This window comes from Alligator mississippiensis, chromosome 4 (assembly GCF_030867095.1).
Source record: "Alligator mississippiensis isolate rAllMis1 chromosome 4, rAllMis1, whole genome shotgun sequence".
NCBI lineage: Eukaryota > Metazoa > Chordata > Crocodylia > Alligatoridae > Alligator > Alligator mississippiensis.
The window spans coordinates 170,028,170-170,044,895 of NC_081827.1; the positions used below are offsets into that span (position 1 = coordinate 170,028,170).

General features: G+C 50.8%; 1 protein-coding gene across 1 annotated transcript in view; it reads left to right on the forward strand.

Moving 5' to 3' along the window:
• Positions 1-14,455: 14,455 nt before the first annotated feature.
• LOC102566356 (alpha-2-macroglobulin-like protein 1) overlaps positions 14,456-16,726 on the forward strand; it is a 39,340-nt gene continuing 37,069 nt past the window's right edge. The window contains exons 1-2 of the mRNA XM_059727062.1: positions 14,456-14,678; positions 16,267-16,456. Of these exons, the coding sequence (XP_059583045.1) occupies positions 14,608-14,678; positions 16,267-16,456 (261 nt within the window). The 5' untranslated portion in view covers positions 14,456-14,607. The remainder of the gene's footprint in view (positions 14,679-16,266; positions 16,457-16,726) is intronic.

The following is a 16,726-nucleotide window of genomic DNA, read 5'->3' on the forward strand; positions in this document are numbered from 1 at the left end:
GGGGGCAAGGAGAAAGGGATTTGGTGGTAGGGGTCTGCTACAGACCCCCACACCAAGGGGAAGAGCTAGATTTGGGGCTCCTGAGGCAGCTCTCGGAGACCATAAAAGCTAAAGAGGCGGTAGTCATGGGGGACCTAAACTACCCAGACATCTGCTGGGAGACACAGATGGCAAAGTCCCACCGTTCACGCAGGTTTCTAACCTGTGTACAGGACCTCCACCTGACGCAGGAGGTACATGGTCCCACTAGGGGGAATGCCATACTGGGTCTGGTATTGGCAACGGGGGATGACATGGTAGGGGACCTACAGATCGGTAGCCATCTGGGGGACAGTGATCAACTAATAATAGAATTCTTTATAAAACGTCGAGTGGGTAAGGTAACTAGTAGGATGAAAGTGCTAGACTTTAGGAAAGCTGATTTCAATGAACTCAGGCGATTAGTCAAAGACGCACTGCAGAGTAGGAGTTTTGAAGTGATGGGAGCCCAAGAAGGGTGGCTGTGCCTTAACGAAATGATCCTTCAGGCACAAAGCAAGACGATCCCGATGCGAGGGAAAAAAGGGAAAGGGGCCAGGAGGCTTCCTTGCCTGACCAGAGAAATCCAGGGCAGCCTAAGGGCCAAAAGGGGAGCACATAAGAAGTGGAAACAGGGAGAGATCACCAAAGACGACTATACCTCCTCTGCTTGCACTTGTAGGGAGGCAGTTAGACAGGCCAAAGCTACCATGGAGTTGAGGATGGCATCCCAAGTAAAGGACAACAAGAAATTGTTTTTTAGATACATAGGGAGTGTCACAACCCAAAGTTGTGATTTGTTGTTTGTGTGTGCTTCGGCAATGCTAAATTATGTTCCTGCTAAAATTACAGTTTCCTTGCACAGTAGAGTTCTCTGCTGTGGGAGAGAACTCTGGTGCAACGGGGGATTTCCCACCAATTTGCAGCTTCTTTGCATGGTGCATTTCTTTTGCACTCAGAGATGTACGGTGCAAAGGAGTTCCCGCCATTTGTATTTAGATTCGCGCCACATTATTGGCCGGTTCTAAATGTAGGCATACGTGGTGGCTAGCTATTGGCTTGCTAGCCGTACAAAAGGCTTGGGTAGTTTCTGCCCAAGTCTGAGAGAGAGGAAAACTGGAGAGATACAGAACTCACCAGGAGGAGGAGACTTCACGCTGTGTGAAGATCTCCAAGCGATGTGGACCCTTGCGGACCCAACGCGCCTCTCTTAAGCAGGCAACAGAGGTCTAAACAGCCTCTGGCCTCTCCCCATCGCCAAGCTCAATCCTAGACGTATCCCTATCCTATATACCCAATTTTCGAACCCACGGAGTCTTAACAGCTCCGGGGACCTGGGAACCGAACAAAACCCACAGAGCTTCGACAACTCCGTGAGGAAAGAATTGCCGAACCCGCAGAGCCTAAACAACTCCGGGGCCAAAGAACCGAGTTTGTCAGAGTCCTCCAACGAGGATTCAAGTGGAGCTGCACCTGGAAAACTGTCCAGCCTACACCACAACCATCTTGGGTGTAAGTAAATAATCTTTTCAATCAACCACTACGCCTCCGTAACTAATTGTAGCTCACGCGTACCTTACCGCCCTGCGGTTTTCTCCGGCCCTGCGTGCCCGGGCTGCTGGCCACAGTCCGCATGTGCAAAGACGGGCCCGGCTCGCCCCCGGCCCACACAGGGAGTAAAAGGAAGGCCCAGGGAGGAATAGGACCCCTGCTAAATGGGCAGAAGCAATTGGTGACAGACAGGGGGGACAAGGCTGAACTCCTCAACGAGTTCTTTGCCTCAGTGTTCCTAAGCGAGGGGCACGACAAGTCTCTCACTGAGGTTTTAGAGAGGCAGCAGCAAGGCACCAGACTACCATGCGTAGACCCTGAGATGGTGCAGAGTCACTTGGAAGAACTGGATGCCTTTAAGTCAGCAGGCCCGGATGAGCTCCATCCGAGGGTGCTGAAGGCACTGGCTGACATCATTGCAGAGCCACTGGCGGGAATATTTGAACACTCGTGGCGCATGGGCCAAGTCCCAGAGGACTGGAAAAGGGCCAATGTGGTCCCCGTTTTCAAGAAGGGGAGGAAGTAGGACCCGGGCAACTATAGGCCAGTCAGTCTCACCTCCATCCTCGGCAAAATCTTCGAAAAAATTATCAAGGCTCACATTTGCGAGAGCCCGGCAGGACAAATTATGCTGAGGGGAAACCAGCACGGGTTCGTGGCAGGCAGATCGTGCCTGACTAATCTAGTCTGTTTTTATGACCAGGTTACGAAACGCCTGGACACAGGAGTAGGGGTGGATGTCGTGTACTTAGACTTCAGGAAGGCCTTCAATACAGTATCCCACCCCATACTGGTGAACAAGTTAAGAGGCTGTGACTTGGATGACTACACAGTCCGGTGGGTGGCGAATTGGCTGGAGGGTCGCACCCAGAGAGTCATGGTGGATGGGTCGGTTTCGACCTGGAAGGGTGTGGGCAGTGGGGTCCCACAGGGCTCGTTCCTTGGACCGATACTCTTTAATGTCTTCATCAGCGACTTGGACGAGGGAGTGAAATGTACTCTGTCCAAGTTTGCAGATGACACAAAGCTATGGGGAGAAGTGGACACGCCGGAGGGCAGGGAACAACTGCAAGCAGACCTGGACAGGTTGGACAAGTGGGCAGAAAACAACAGAATGCAATTCAACAAGGAGAAATGCAAAGTGCTGCACCTAGGGAGGAAAAATGTCCGGGACACCTACAGCCTAGGGAATGACCTGCCGGGTGGCACGGAAGTGGAAAGGGACCTTGGAGTCCTAGTGGACTCCAAGATGAACATGAGTCGGCAGTGTGACGAAGCCATCAGAAAAGCCAATGGCACTTTATCGTGCATCAGCAGATGCATGACGAATAGATCCAAGGAGGTGATACTTCCCCTCTATCGGGCACTGGTCAGACTGCAGTTGGAGTACTGCGTGCAATTCTGGGCGCCGCACTTCAAGAGGGATGCAGATAACCTGGAGAGAGTCCAGAGAAGGGCCACTCGTATGGTTAAGGGCTTGCAGACCAAGCCCTACGAGGAGAGACTAGAGAACCTGGACCTTTTCAGCCTCCGCAAGAGAAGGTTGAGAGGTGACCTTGTGGCTGCCTATACGTTCATCACGGGGGCACAGAAGGGAATTGGTGAGGATTTATTCACCAAGGGGCCCCCAGGGGTTACAAGAAATAATGGCCACAAGCTAGCAGAGAGCAGATTTAGATTGGACATTAGGAAGAACTTCTTCACAGTTCGAGTGGCCAAGGTCTGGAACAGGCTCCCAAGGGAGGTGGTGCTCTCCCCTACCCTGGGGGTCTTCAAGAGGAGGTTGGATAGGCATCTAGCTGGGGTCATCTAGACCCAGCACTCTTTCCTGCCTATGCAGGGGGTCGGACTCGATGATCTATTGAGGTCCCTTCCAACCCTAACATCTATGAATCTATAAACCTGCCTGTCCTGTCCCGAGTTCAACATTGCAGTCAGGTACTGCCAACCCTGGCTGCCATTTCTCCGCACATCTAAGACTCCAGAGCCAAAGGAATGAGCCTCACCCACACTTGGTATCACCTGCAATTCAGGTGCTGGACAGGCCCCAGATTCAGGCCCTGGTCCCAGTCACCCTACTGGTGGTAGCTGCTAGAGCTAAAGTGGCCGTAGGTCTTCTGAGGTCACAACTTGTGCAGCTGCAGAGCAAACACCTTTCTCCTGTTGGTCCTGGAAGAGAGGCAGTAACTGCTTTCTTTCCAGAACGGGGCCAGGGCCAGAGGCCTAGGGCTAGCAAGAAAAATGCCTGCAAAATTTATATATTCCTGGCCCTGAATGCACACAAGTCACATGGAGCAGCCCATCAGATCCCACCATGCTGGCTGGCCGCTGTCTGCTATGCAGAGGCATGACAGCAGCCCCAACCAATTGCACATTGATCAGTCATGAGGACAAGAGAGAAAGAACCACTCCAGGACATGAGGCAGGCAGAAAGGCCAGCAGCAGCAGGATGGAGATGCATGAGCCCAGGGACCAGGATTTAATCCTAGAACAAGTCAGGAGAGCAGCTCGCACCTGGAATTGGACAATGGAGACAAAACAGCCATGTGGCACAGAAGGGAGTGGTCACCTGGCCCAAAGAAACCCCCTGTCCACTGTTAATTCTTGCTTTCTCCCTCCCTCCTCCACTAATGAGGTCACAGCAATGAGATCTGCCCCCTTCCACCACTCAGCTGTAACCAAGGCAAAAAGCACCTCCAGGTGCAAGTCCCAGCTCCAAGTGGCTTCTCCTACTGCCTGGGGTTCAGCTGGCCCAGGGGAGAGATCAGTCTGACCTAAACTGAGACACCACCCAGCAAGGCAGGGAGCTGCAAGGAGGACGGTGTGCTTGGAATAGGGAGACACGGGGCAGCAGGCTCAACCGGCCTCCGCAATGAGAAAGAGGGTGGGGAAGGGGGGTGGGCCTCAGGCCAGGGCCTGCCCGGGATTTACAGCTCTGGTGTCAACATGGATGTAAGACCACGTGGCCAGGGCTAGTCAATCACCTGCAGCAAGTGTAAGAAAGGCCTTGGGGAATACCACAGCTAAAGCCGCTTGCCCCAGGGTGACATGGTTTAGACAGGAAGCTACCTCCTATGTTAAGGCACTGATTAAACAGAGCACATCTCACAGCTGACCACGTCCTCCTTGTGGTCACAAGCACCTGGACTGCAAAGAAGACAGACCCAGACATTGTCCAGCATCATATAGTCAGGGCCAGGCCTGGGATGTGGGTGGTCCTGCATCACCAGCCCAGCGGTGTCTAGTGCTGATAGGAGCCAGCCTTGCCCAGTGCTCCCAGGCTAAGTCTTGAGTTGGCCACATTAGTTGTGGTGCCTTTTCTTCTGCTCCTGCGTTTCTGAGCCCTCACGTCCTTCATGAAAGTGTCCGTGACCTGGAAGTGACCTTTGACTCCTGCAGGGCGGCTCACATGATGGCCAACTCCTTTCTTGGCCACCACATATATGACCTTGCGTTTCTCCTTCCCTAGTCCAGCCTTCTTATAGATGCTGCCGGAGGAGAGAAAGAGGGGTCAGAGCAGAGTCTCGCCCTCTTGCCAACCTGCCCTTCTCCCAGCCCAGAGCTGTTCCCATTCCAACGTAGAAAGACAAGTGTGGGACCAGATCCATGGCAGGTGCGGGCTTGTTTATGGATACTGGAAGCAGTTGGACACTTAACTGGGGGCCTTAACAGTTAAGTGCTTATGGACACTGGAAGCAGTTAAGGCAGCACTGGTCAGCCCATATAGAAAGGGACGTGTCCACACACTCCTTCTGTGCAAAAGATAGGTTACTTTCACAGGGAATCAACTTCCTGCTTTAAGTAAGCCACTGGGTGTCATGTCCCTTCATACTCCTGCAGGAGCACAGCCAGGGAGGACTGTAAATTCAAATAATTTCAAAGGCATGGTGAAGGCAGACTTGGCTGTAGCAGGGGGTCCATCCTGGGCATAAGGTAAGCACCTGGGTGGTGACTGCATTCAGCTTCCTGTAGTCCACACAGAACCTGACGGACCCATTTGGCTTTCGGACGAGCACAACAGGTCAAGCACCACAGGCTTTCAGATGAGCACCACCCAAGGTCTTGTCAAAGACCGTATTACCCCTAGCTCTAGCATGTTGGTGAGCTCATGCTCATATCTGAATAGGGCATTGAATGGATGGGGTGATGGCTGCCAGTGTCTATATTGTGTACTGCCAGTTCCATCCTGCCTGGTCTGTTTGAGATCACTGTTTCAAAGTCTCAGGGAGCTTTATACAGCTTCTCTCAGGCCTGAGGGGGAAGATGATCAAGCAGGGGAAGCTCCTCTACCCCCACCTCCCCCTCCCAATCAGCACATAGGACCAACTCCTCCTGTTCCTCAGGGGATACATCGGCAGAGGAAATCCAAAGTATGACATAATTCCTGTCATAGTAAGGTTTGAACATGTTCACATATACTAGCTTAGGCTTTTTACCTGACTTACTTTGGGCTACAACATAAGTCACGTCATCCAGTTCGTCCTGGGTGATATGAGGACCTTCCCAAGCTGCTTGAAGCTTGTCTGACTTTAATGGCAGGAAAGCCATAACCTTACCCCCGGCTCAAAGGTACGTGAGCGAGCCCCCTTGTCATACCAGACACTCTGCTTTTCCTGGGCCTGTGCCAGGGAGTCTCGCACCACCTTATCATGTCAACCAGCTTCTGGCAAAAGCCTAGCACGTAGTCTACCATTGATATTTTGGAAGAGGAGATCTTCCCATCCCATTCCTCTTTCACAAGATCGAGAGGGCCTTTGACTCGCCTCCTGAACATCAACTCAGAGGGCAACAACCCAGTAGACTCCGGGAGAACCTTCCTGTAAGCAGATGTGGAAGCTTCTCATGCCAGTCGTTGGGGTGAGACTCCACCTAAGCCCTCAGCATGCCCTTCAGGGTTCCATTGAAACTCTACCAGCCCGTTGGTCTGTGGGTGATAGGCTGTATTCTTGAGGTGTTTAACCCCACAGCACTTCCACAGGCACTCCACCACCTCAACCAGGAAGTTCCCACCCCTATCAGTCAGGATCTCAGAGGGGAAACCCAACTGGAAAAAGATCTTTGTTAGGACACCAACAACCACGGGAGCCTCTATGGAGGCTAGGGTGATTGCCTCCAGGTACCACGTCACAAAATCCACAAGAGTTAAGATATATTGTTTTCCTCTCCAAGTCTTATGCCTCAGAGGGCACAATGTCTATCCCCACTCTTTGGAGGGCCTGATCAATGATAGGGAGGGGATGCAGGGGAGCTTTTCTCTTACCCTCACTCTTGACCCTCTGCTGGCACATCTCACAAGATCTGCAATAATCTGCCACGTTCTGGGCCAGCCTCAGCCAATAAAAGTTTGCCAGCAGGTGCTGGCAAGTCCAACCCATACCCACATGACTTGCACAGGGTAGAGTGTGAGCCATGGCAAGCAGCTACCACCTGAATTTATGTAGCACCACAAGGTGGCAATAGGGCTCCCAGAACATGACACGGTTCCTAGGTGCCCACAGCCAATACAGGAGTCCCTTATCTCAGACTATCTGTCTCTCTTATCTGGGGTGAATTCTGTTTCTTGCTCCTGGGCCGTCCATTGGAGTTCCTGCAAGCTGGGGTCTGTTAAAACCTCCAGCTTACACTCCTCCATCCCAGCTATGCAATCAGCGGGGACTTCCAGTGCTTCCCTAAGGGGTACCCCTTCCTCCACACAGCTTTTCCCTAACTCCTCCCTGTGAGCCTCGGCTTCCTCTGCCACTGACTGACCAGACCTATACCTGGGGCCATCTCTTAGCTTGTCCCTGGGGCCCCAGGGACATTGGTTCCCTCAGCGGCCAGCTGGCTGCCACAGTTCAGATAGTTCTCTTCTCTTGTCCCCTTCACCCCCATAGCCAACTGGGTTACCGGTCTCTGGAAGGCTTCCCCACCTAGCATCTTCGCCTTCTTGCTCTGACTACAAGTCACTGCATTAATGTGGAGGGGTTTTATGCTATTCCCCCATGCTGGTCTCAAATGCTCAGGTCCCGTCATATCCCTCCCCTCCAGCAGGGGGAGCAGGAGCATCCTCCATTAGGGCTCTGCAAAATTTCACCGGCCATTTCATTCTGACACTGTTTTGACCAATTTTGGAATCAAAACAGCAAAATCGGAATGAAACAAAGGCTGTCAAAATAACCTTGAAACAAAACGAGGCTGGTTGAAACGTTTCTGAAAGTCGAAACTTTTCGACCATCCCCGCACTAGATTTCATGCTCCCGAACTAGCACGGGGCCCCAGGAAACAGCCCAGATGGGCTGCCTCCCAACCCCGGTGCGATTTAGCACAGGGCCCCGAGAAGCAGCCCAGCTGAGCTGCCTTCCGTCACTGGCATGATTTAGTGCGGGGACCCAGGTAGCAGCCCAGCTGGGCTGACTTCCCACCCCCAGCAAAACTCGAAACAGTGTCAAAACAGCCTTCTGTTTTGACAGAACGAAACAGCTGTTTTGACTCGAAATGAAATTTGAGACGAACCACTGTTCCCTTGAACTGTCAAAACACAAGGTGAAACGGAATAGTGCCGTTTCGCACAGCCCTATCCTCCATCACTCCTATCTCCAGGCACATTCCCCCGCCCCTCCCGATTCAGCAACAGCTGATCAGCACTGACAACAGCCTCACTGGCTGATTTGGGCTCCTTATCCCTGACTAGGTGTTTAATCTCCCGAGGGCACCAGAAATAGGATTCATCTAGCACAGTAGTTCCCAACCTCTGACAGACTGAGTACCACCAATTTGAAATGATACAGCCTTAAGTACCACCAGCAATTATTTCATACACATAGGTAGCAGACTATGTATTAAAACAACATCAAAACATTGAGTAATCATAAAATATTGTCTTATCAGTTATGGTAGCCATATAAAACAATTGTAAATGGGAAAAGACTGCGTAAACCAGGGGTATGCAACATTTTTGACCAGAGTACAAAAAAACCAATGTGTACTGTATAAGGTGCCAGAGTGTGGGAACACCAGACAAACAAAACAGGGACAGAGGGTACATGGCAGGATGCATTGCATACTAATATAGTTAATTAGTACTATATATATAATTATTATATATATTATAATTTATATATTATAAATATATAATAATTATAAATGTTGCTTTTTTTTTTACAGTAAATACCAGGTTTTCTAAAAATTCTAAACCTAGTAACGATAAATAAAACTTCATGTACTACCTTTGTTCTTGTGTATTCATTTTTGTTAAGTATGTTGTGATGAGAAGGGGGGAAGAGAAAAAAAGAGAGTGACAGAAGAGGGAAAAGAGAGAGAGAGAAGACAGAAAGAAGAGAGAGAGAGAAGATAGAGAACAGGGGGAAGAGGAAGAGAGAGAGAGAAGAGGAAGAGAGAAGAAAGAGAGAGGGAGGGAAGATAGAGAGGAAGAGAAAAGAGAGAGGGAGAGAGGCGTGGGGAGAGCAGGCACGGGAGAAGGCACTGCGAGCAGGCTGACCTGGCTGGGCCCTTGGGAAGGCGCCAGCTGCAGGAGAGCAGGGGCTGGGTGGGGAGCAGGGGCTGCCCTGGGGCTCCACAGACTTGGGCCAAAGTGGGGGTGCTTAGTGGCACACGCAGCTCTGTGGGGGGTGGGGCGCAGCTGCCCTGCCCATAGGGGTACACCACCTGGCTGGGGCAGGATGCTAGGCTTGCGGGGCTGCCTGCTTGGCCTGAGCACGCCAGGCACAGCACGACCAGGATGGAGACCCGTGGGCCACAGCAGGGACTCCCTCGGCAAGATGCCATCTGCCTGTTGCCGGGTGGGCAGAGGCACCTGGCCAGCATGTGGTACGCACATGGCGTCCCACACAGGTCTGGCAGCAGCAGCAGGGGAGGGGCTGTGTGCACTCCAGGACAGGCATGTGGTCACGTGCCCACCTACCTTCCCTTCCCCGGGCTACATATGGCAGGCAGTCCCCTCCCCATGCCCCTGGATGAGCCGACCGGTCTCTGACCGTCGCACCACCTGCCCCAGGGACCCATTCACCTCAGCCCCTGCCTCTTCCCCCCTACCTCCCTCACTGTGGGGACCTTGATCCGTGCCCCATTACTCACAGCACACTTACCTACTGGGATCTGCTCGACACACAGTACTGTGTTCCTGGCAGTGTGCAGCGGGCTGCTGCTGGGTTCTGGGTGTGTACAACCCCTCCCCACAGCTTTCCATGTACCACTTCCAGGTCGTCTCCGTACCACTAGCGGTACATGTACCACAGTTTGGGGACTGCTGATCTAGCACCATAAGGTCCAGCACCTTCTCTCTAGCTGGTGTCAGCTTTGGCTCCCTCCACCCATTTAAGAAATGGCCACAAACTCAGCCATAGACTGACCTGTAGGGCATAGGGCAGCTGTAAAAGAACTTCCTCCCAGCCTCCTCACCTTTGGGGTTGCCTGTTCCCCTCTCATTCTCATGTGTCTGTCAATCCAGTTGCTGGGCAGCCAAGTTGCTGCCACTGCAAGTCGACTAACCTCAGGTAAGAGGATGTGAATTGAACCTATTGTTTTGAGCTCCGAACTCACAAACTAAGGGTAGGGGCTTACGCCCATGTCACTCTATTAGGTAACCGTGATGTTTTTCAAATTGATTGGCTGGCATCAAATAACACCTGTCCCTGACTAGGTCCAGGTGGTGAGGTCAGGAGGGCATTTTTAGAGGGTCCCTCCAGGAAGAAGACAGGCGGACATTTTAAAACACACCCAGAGAAGCTTGGACCTCCTTAGCGCTCCCATTCTCTGCATGCAGAAAGGAGTAACTTACCAGGAACATAACTAGGAACTAAGTTTAATCGTGTATCAAAAGGCTGACAAGCCATAGACTTGCTCAAGGTCGGTTTTCTTTCTATATTTTGCTATTGGTATTCCTTCCCCTCCATCCGTCCTTGATCAATAAATCTGTTTTAGCACACCTCGCTGTCTGTGCTTAAGAGGGAAGGGACCGGCTAAGGTGGACTCAGTGATTTTACTTTCTTTCTGCACAGGAGGCTCCTGGTGAATGCTTCAGGCTAATAGAAAAGCTCCAAAATCCCAAGGTCTACAGGCCCTGTGTATCCCGGGTGGCATAGGGCTCAGACAAAGACCTGAGTATGGGTGGTGACAGCAGTACCCCAGGCATGAACGCCACGTGCCTCACACATCCCGACCTATTCCATGCAGCCCTTTGGGTGCTCCTTGGGCCCTACTCTACATGGCCCTTCAGACTTCTTCACTCACACACTCTCGCCGGTACACATGCAACCCTACTCTTCATTGCTGCTGGCCTTCCGCCCCACCCTGAACTGAACTCAGCCACTGGCCTCTCTCCAGATCACTCTCTGCCCCCTCCCTGGGGATTCTCTCTCTGGCCACCAGAGAGAGACTGCTCAACCCCCTCCTCCAAACCCTCCTGGATTCATGTGACCTCCTCTTTACGGCTAGCCCACACCTGAAGGCTGCCCTGCTGCCTGCTCTCAAGCCTTAAAATGACAGACACCAGAGGTGGTCTGCCACAGCCAGGTCCTCGTCCTCATCCTCATCAAAACCAGCAAAGGCATCCTGCAAACATGAAGACGGTAGCAGGACAGAGCTGAGAGTGCCAGGTGGGTGTGGTAAGACATTACCGCTCATTCTGTGCAGAAAGCCAGCCAGACCCAGTTCTCCTGGCCCTCCACTGCCAGGGTCCCCACCTTGGTCTTCCCAATGGTTTTGAGTGACATGCCAGTCTAGCCCTCATCAGCAATGGAGACACCAACAGGGTCCATCTTCAGCTCGATGTACTCATGCCGCTTACCCCAGCTTCTTCAGGATCTTCTTTTTCTTCCTCGGTAAATAATCAGATGGAGGTGGTAGGGGCACAAGGTTACATTTGGGGCTTGCCCTGGAAGTCCAGGCTTCTCCACAAACTGCAGCAGGGGTGTGAGCACTGCCAGCCCAGGCTGCTCACTGACGAGACACCCCCAACCTGCCCCATCTCAGGCATATCATCCCTGCAACCCTGCCCCAGGGTTTACCCAACCTGCAAAGCTCTCAGCATTCCCCAAGGAACCTGTCTGAGAGCAAAAATGGAGCATCAACACCCACCCTGAGGGTTTGCGCCACCCAGGAACTACAAAGGCACCCTGGAAAGTTACATTTGACCATCCATGGGGACAGGGCCCCTCAGTGCCCAAGGTGCAGACCTGGCTACTGCCAAGCAAGGAGCTGCAGCCACCACTAAGCTCTGCAGGGGATGGCAGCTGACAGAAATACACAACAGGATCTGTCTGGTACCAGGACTCCTGGGTTCTCCTGCCAGCTCTTCCAAAATGAATGAGTTTCTCTGAGGGGCCTCTGCTCTCCTGACCAATGTGGCAGAGGACTGAGAGCCCCCGGGAAACCCACCACTAGCAGTGGCAGCAGCATTATTATTCAGGCAGCAGTCAGGGAAACAGTTGGCTTCATTGCTCACTTTAATCATCCTGATTCCTTTCAGCTCTTTATTTCATTAGTGCTAACTACCTTCTCTCCTTTTTTAATGGCCTTGCTGTTCCACTAATCAAGCAATTCTTTCTTCTGCAATTCTTCTGTCTGTTCATGGCCCCCAGTAACGCAGGTCCTAGTTCACAGCCCTGCATCCTGTTTTAACAGCTAGCTAAAAGCATTACCTCAGGTGTGGAAATGTTAACTCAGGTGATCATTAACTCAGATGTGGAAATAACTTTCAGTGGAGCACTGGATACACTGTCAAGATGCTCAAGAAGGCTTGATTTTGTTTTATAACTCTGAAAGAGATGTACATTCAATTCTGATGACTACCGGACTAAAGAACAGACATCTTTAGATTATTTTTCCGTAGTTGTTTTTTTCAATACATAATATATGATGTAGCAAAGTAACATAAATTCCAATAAAATTACGTTAGTTTCAGCTTCAATCTTAAATGGAATAATATAGCCCGAGGCCCCTAGCAGACTAGTAAAGTCTTGGGTTTCTTTTTACCTGGAGAAAACTGTGTGTTGTGTTGTATGTGATACTGCATCACAGCAGCTGCACCTCCCTGTTCAAACACGTAGATCTGCCCATGTATCTAAGCAACCTGATTTTAGGATCCACCCTGCTCCCTTTGTTCACCAGAGCGCCCCAAGGGATGACGACTAGGTCGAATGGTCATAAACTACTGCAAGACCATTTCAGGCTGGACATCAAGAAGAATTTCTTTACTGTCCGAGCCCCCAAGGTCTGGAACAGCCTGCCACCGGAGGTGGTTCAAGCGCCTACATCGAACACCTTTAAGAGCAAACTGGATGCTTATCTTGCTGGGATCTTATGACCCCAGCTGACTTCCTGCCCTTTGGGCAGGGGGCTGGACTCGATGATCTTCCGAGGTCCCTTCCAGCCCTAATGTCTATGAAATCTTTATTTGAGGACAAAATCAGAAGAGGTACCTCAAAAATTACCACCCTCAGACAGCTCAGCAGACACATTGCAACCCCCTCGTGGGTCACCACATGAGTCACCATACGAAATCTCAGAAATCCAGAGCCTCCCTAGTCTGTGGCAACCAGGAAATGACAGAACTTTGATGGACAGACCAACTTCATGTGAAAGACCAGGAAGACAAATAGCTTGGGCTGCTGAGAACTACAGTGCAGAGTTGAGCAAGACCAGAATGCCTGCTGAAGGTCAGATAAGAGAACATGGTGAAGGACACATTTTTTATGGGAAAGGCAAAGCTGGATTTAGGAGGTAGGATTTACCAGCAAAAATTGCATTTAGCTACTTCGTACGATGAGCAAAACTCTCGTGACGTGCAGACTTCCTCTAGACAGCACACATCAGTTGTCATTACCTACGCCCCTGTAATGACATGAGATGATACTGATAAAGACCCATTAACTCTTGAGCTAAAGAGGACTGTCCTCCAAAGACAGGATAAAGCATTTCTATGGGTAACTTGAATGCTAGAGGTTGGGAAAGGTCATGTCACCTGGAAAAAAATTATTGGAAAAGAAAGATTTAGCAAAGGGAAGAGCAGTGTGTGCCTCTTGCTGCATACACAGAACATAATATTGTCACAACACCTCTGCTCCATCTCACAGATATGCACACAATCTCATGCCCAGGGGGCACTACAGGCTCTCCAAAGAAACCTTAAGAGCAGGGGCGAGCATTTATTTCGGGCGGAGGGCCACATACTGAGTATTGGCAAGCCATTGAGGGCCACATGACAGGCAGCCAGTGGCAGATAAATAGTAATTTTCTAAATGTTTTAGGGGCCCCGCAGCAGGCTGCATCTGGCCCGTGGGCCACATTTTGCCCAATCCTGCTTTACAGTAAAGGATTATGATTGGCACAACTAGTGCTTCCCTGCTTAAGCATGTCCTCAGAAATAATTGAATCATTTTGATTGAAACTGCTAAAATTCAACCTGAGGCAGATACCAAGGCTGGAAAATGTCAGCCCAGATTAATACAGTTTGACTCTATTACAAGCCATTGGAAACAGGAGCCTCATGAACAACACAGGGCACTGTGGTGTTGCTCTTGGCTCTGTGTTAGCAGAATAACTGCTGCCAAACTTCACCCACTCCCTTTCCCTCGTTCCATCCTACTGCATCACTGCTGAAAAACAAAAGGGTCTGCTGCACCCTCTGCCAGATATAATTCATGTAATAGACCTCACGCACTCACCTGACTATTTCTGACCACCATTATGATCGAATCACAGAGAATTAGGGCTGGAAGGGATCTCCAGAGATCACCTAGTCCAACCCCCTGCCTGAGGCAGGATGATACCTATTCAAACCATCCTACACAAATTCGGCTGGTTGGAGCCTTGAAACCAGTAATGGTGGGGGTTGTGTGGGTAAATATTGTCTTAGCTGTGTCCACCACCCCCAGCAAGAGACCTGACACAGCCTTTATTTACCTTCAGGCTTAAAGGCAAAGCTCCTGATGCAGAGACTATATCAGACCAGAGCAGACTGTTGTCTTCTCAGATAAAGGGAAGAAGAAAGATCCAGCAAGGGTGAGGTGTGCATCCACCTCCCAGCCTGCACCCCCAAGAATGGGAACCCCAGCCACCTTGGCCTGCCTGCTCCTTCTCCTGCATCTCACAGCTGGGATCTCTTCAAAGACGTAAGCCCTGTCCATGTCTGCCTGTCTGTCTGTCTGTTCACATGGTGGTGGTTGGAGGAATATGTGGAAGCAGTACAGACGGCCCAGGGGTGGCTGCTCAGGAGTCAGTAACACCCTGTCCCGAGAACGCAGTCCCTGCTGCTGAACCATCTTAAGCTCCTGATCTCTCCTAGAAGCAGAGGCAAAGGTATAAAGGCAACAGTCTGGGATTTAGGAGACTTGGGTTCAACTCCCATCTTCTACTCCCAGCTCCCTGGTTGACCCTGAGTAAGTCACAAGCCAGCCCTGAACCTGTTCTCCTTCCTAGAGCTGGCCAGTCTGTTTAGGCTGTGAGCTCCTTGGGACAGTATGTCTGATGTGTATACAGCACCTAACAGAGTGGGGGCTGCTTTAGATTGGTACCTCCAAGCAGTACTGTACTAAAAATAAGCACTATGTAGACCAGCTCTGTTAGAAGAGGCTTATCTTTGCAAAGTCAAGGGCTCACAGTGCTGCACTGCTGGTGTGAAGGGTCCCTAGATTATATTTGCACATGGGACCAAAGGATGCTTGTGTGAGCAACCTCAAATGGGACTTGTCAGTGTTTGACCTTACTGTCACAATCTTCATGGATAATTTCCCAAGTTAAAAACCAAACAGAAGTTCCAGTGCTTGCAACAATACTAACCCTTACTCCCCCTGCCCTCACCAGCAGGCTTGGTACTTGTGATTGGTTGTGCTCATTGTGTTTGAAGAAAAATAGAGAAAGTACATTACTATAATACTGACATTACAAGATCCAGGATTACAGGATGACATTATACAGTTAAAATGGCTCAGGGTTCTGAGCCCTTACTTTGTCCCATGGCAGTGACTAACATTAAATATCTTTATCACTTTTCCCCACCAGATAAAGAAAAAGGAGAGACATCTCAGGAGTTTCAAATGTAGAGAATTCAGTCTGGCTTTCATTCTTACATTCCTTTTTCCATTTCCCTTTAGCTGCACAGAATCTCCTAGTGAAATCACCCTGTCTGACATGCTTCTCCTCCATAGTACATATAGTGAGGGCTGCTCCTTCTGAGAAGAAGAGAAGGTTTTTAAAGTGGAACCAAGCTCCTTGTCCTACTTCCTTTATGGCAAACATGCACACAAGGGAGAAAAGAAAGAAGAGAAACAGTAGAAAATGCAGTGGTGCCAGGTGCCCTGCTGGTGCTCACTTGCCTTCTTGCTTCTGGAGAGGCAGAGCGCTGTACCGTCATGGCCTGGCAAACTGGTATCAGTATTGGGGAGGGGGGCACCTGGTACCTCTGCTGCGTAGAACCCAGGCATTCAAGAGAGCTAGAAAATACCCAGCCTCTTCCCTCTGCACTGCACAGTGGCTCTCTGCTCACTTTTCAGCTACCAGCTGGTCTCTTCCAGCATCCTAAGTAAGCAAAAGGGTTGAGTGCTAGATGCAGTGGGGTAGGAGGGGTGGAGGAAAGGAGATCTTCCACAGCCTAATGCTCTGTGACTGGCTCAGGGTGAGCCTCAGCAATGTTGTACAACATCTTCACCAGCAGGAGGTGGGCCCCAAGCCGAGAAAATGTTGTACTTTCCTCTCTCCCAGGTATTATGTGGTGGTGATACCAACTGAGCTCTACCACCCACACAAGGGGATGATGTGGGTCCATCTGGCCAACTTCAATGAAACCGTCCTGGTGACTCTCCAACTGGAAAGACAGAGCCCATCCAGCAACATCAGCCTGCTAGAGAAGAAGGTCAAGGAGCCCAATCTGACGGAGAGTGTGTCCTTCTTGGTAAGTCACAGCCCCAGGGCTGTACAGCCCAGGCTATGGACTGGGAAAAGCTCTAGAGTGCTTCCCCCTGGATCTCCAGCTTTGCCCCAGACTCAGCCTAGGGGACTGGAGGGCTCAGGAATTGGGAAGGAACAGTGTTAGGAATGAGGCATCCAGCCAAAATCTCTCGTCGCCCAGCAGAGCAATTCCCAATGGCCTGTGGAGCCAATAGCAGCTCTGTGACAAGTTTCCCATTAGGGCTGTGCGAAGCTTCAGGTGGTGATTCGATTT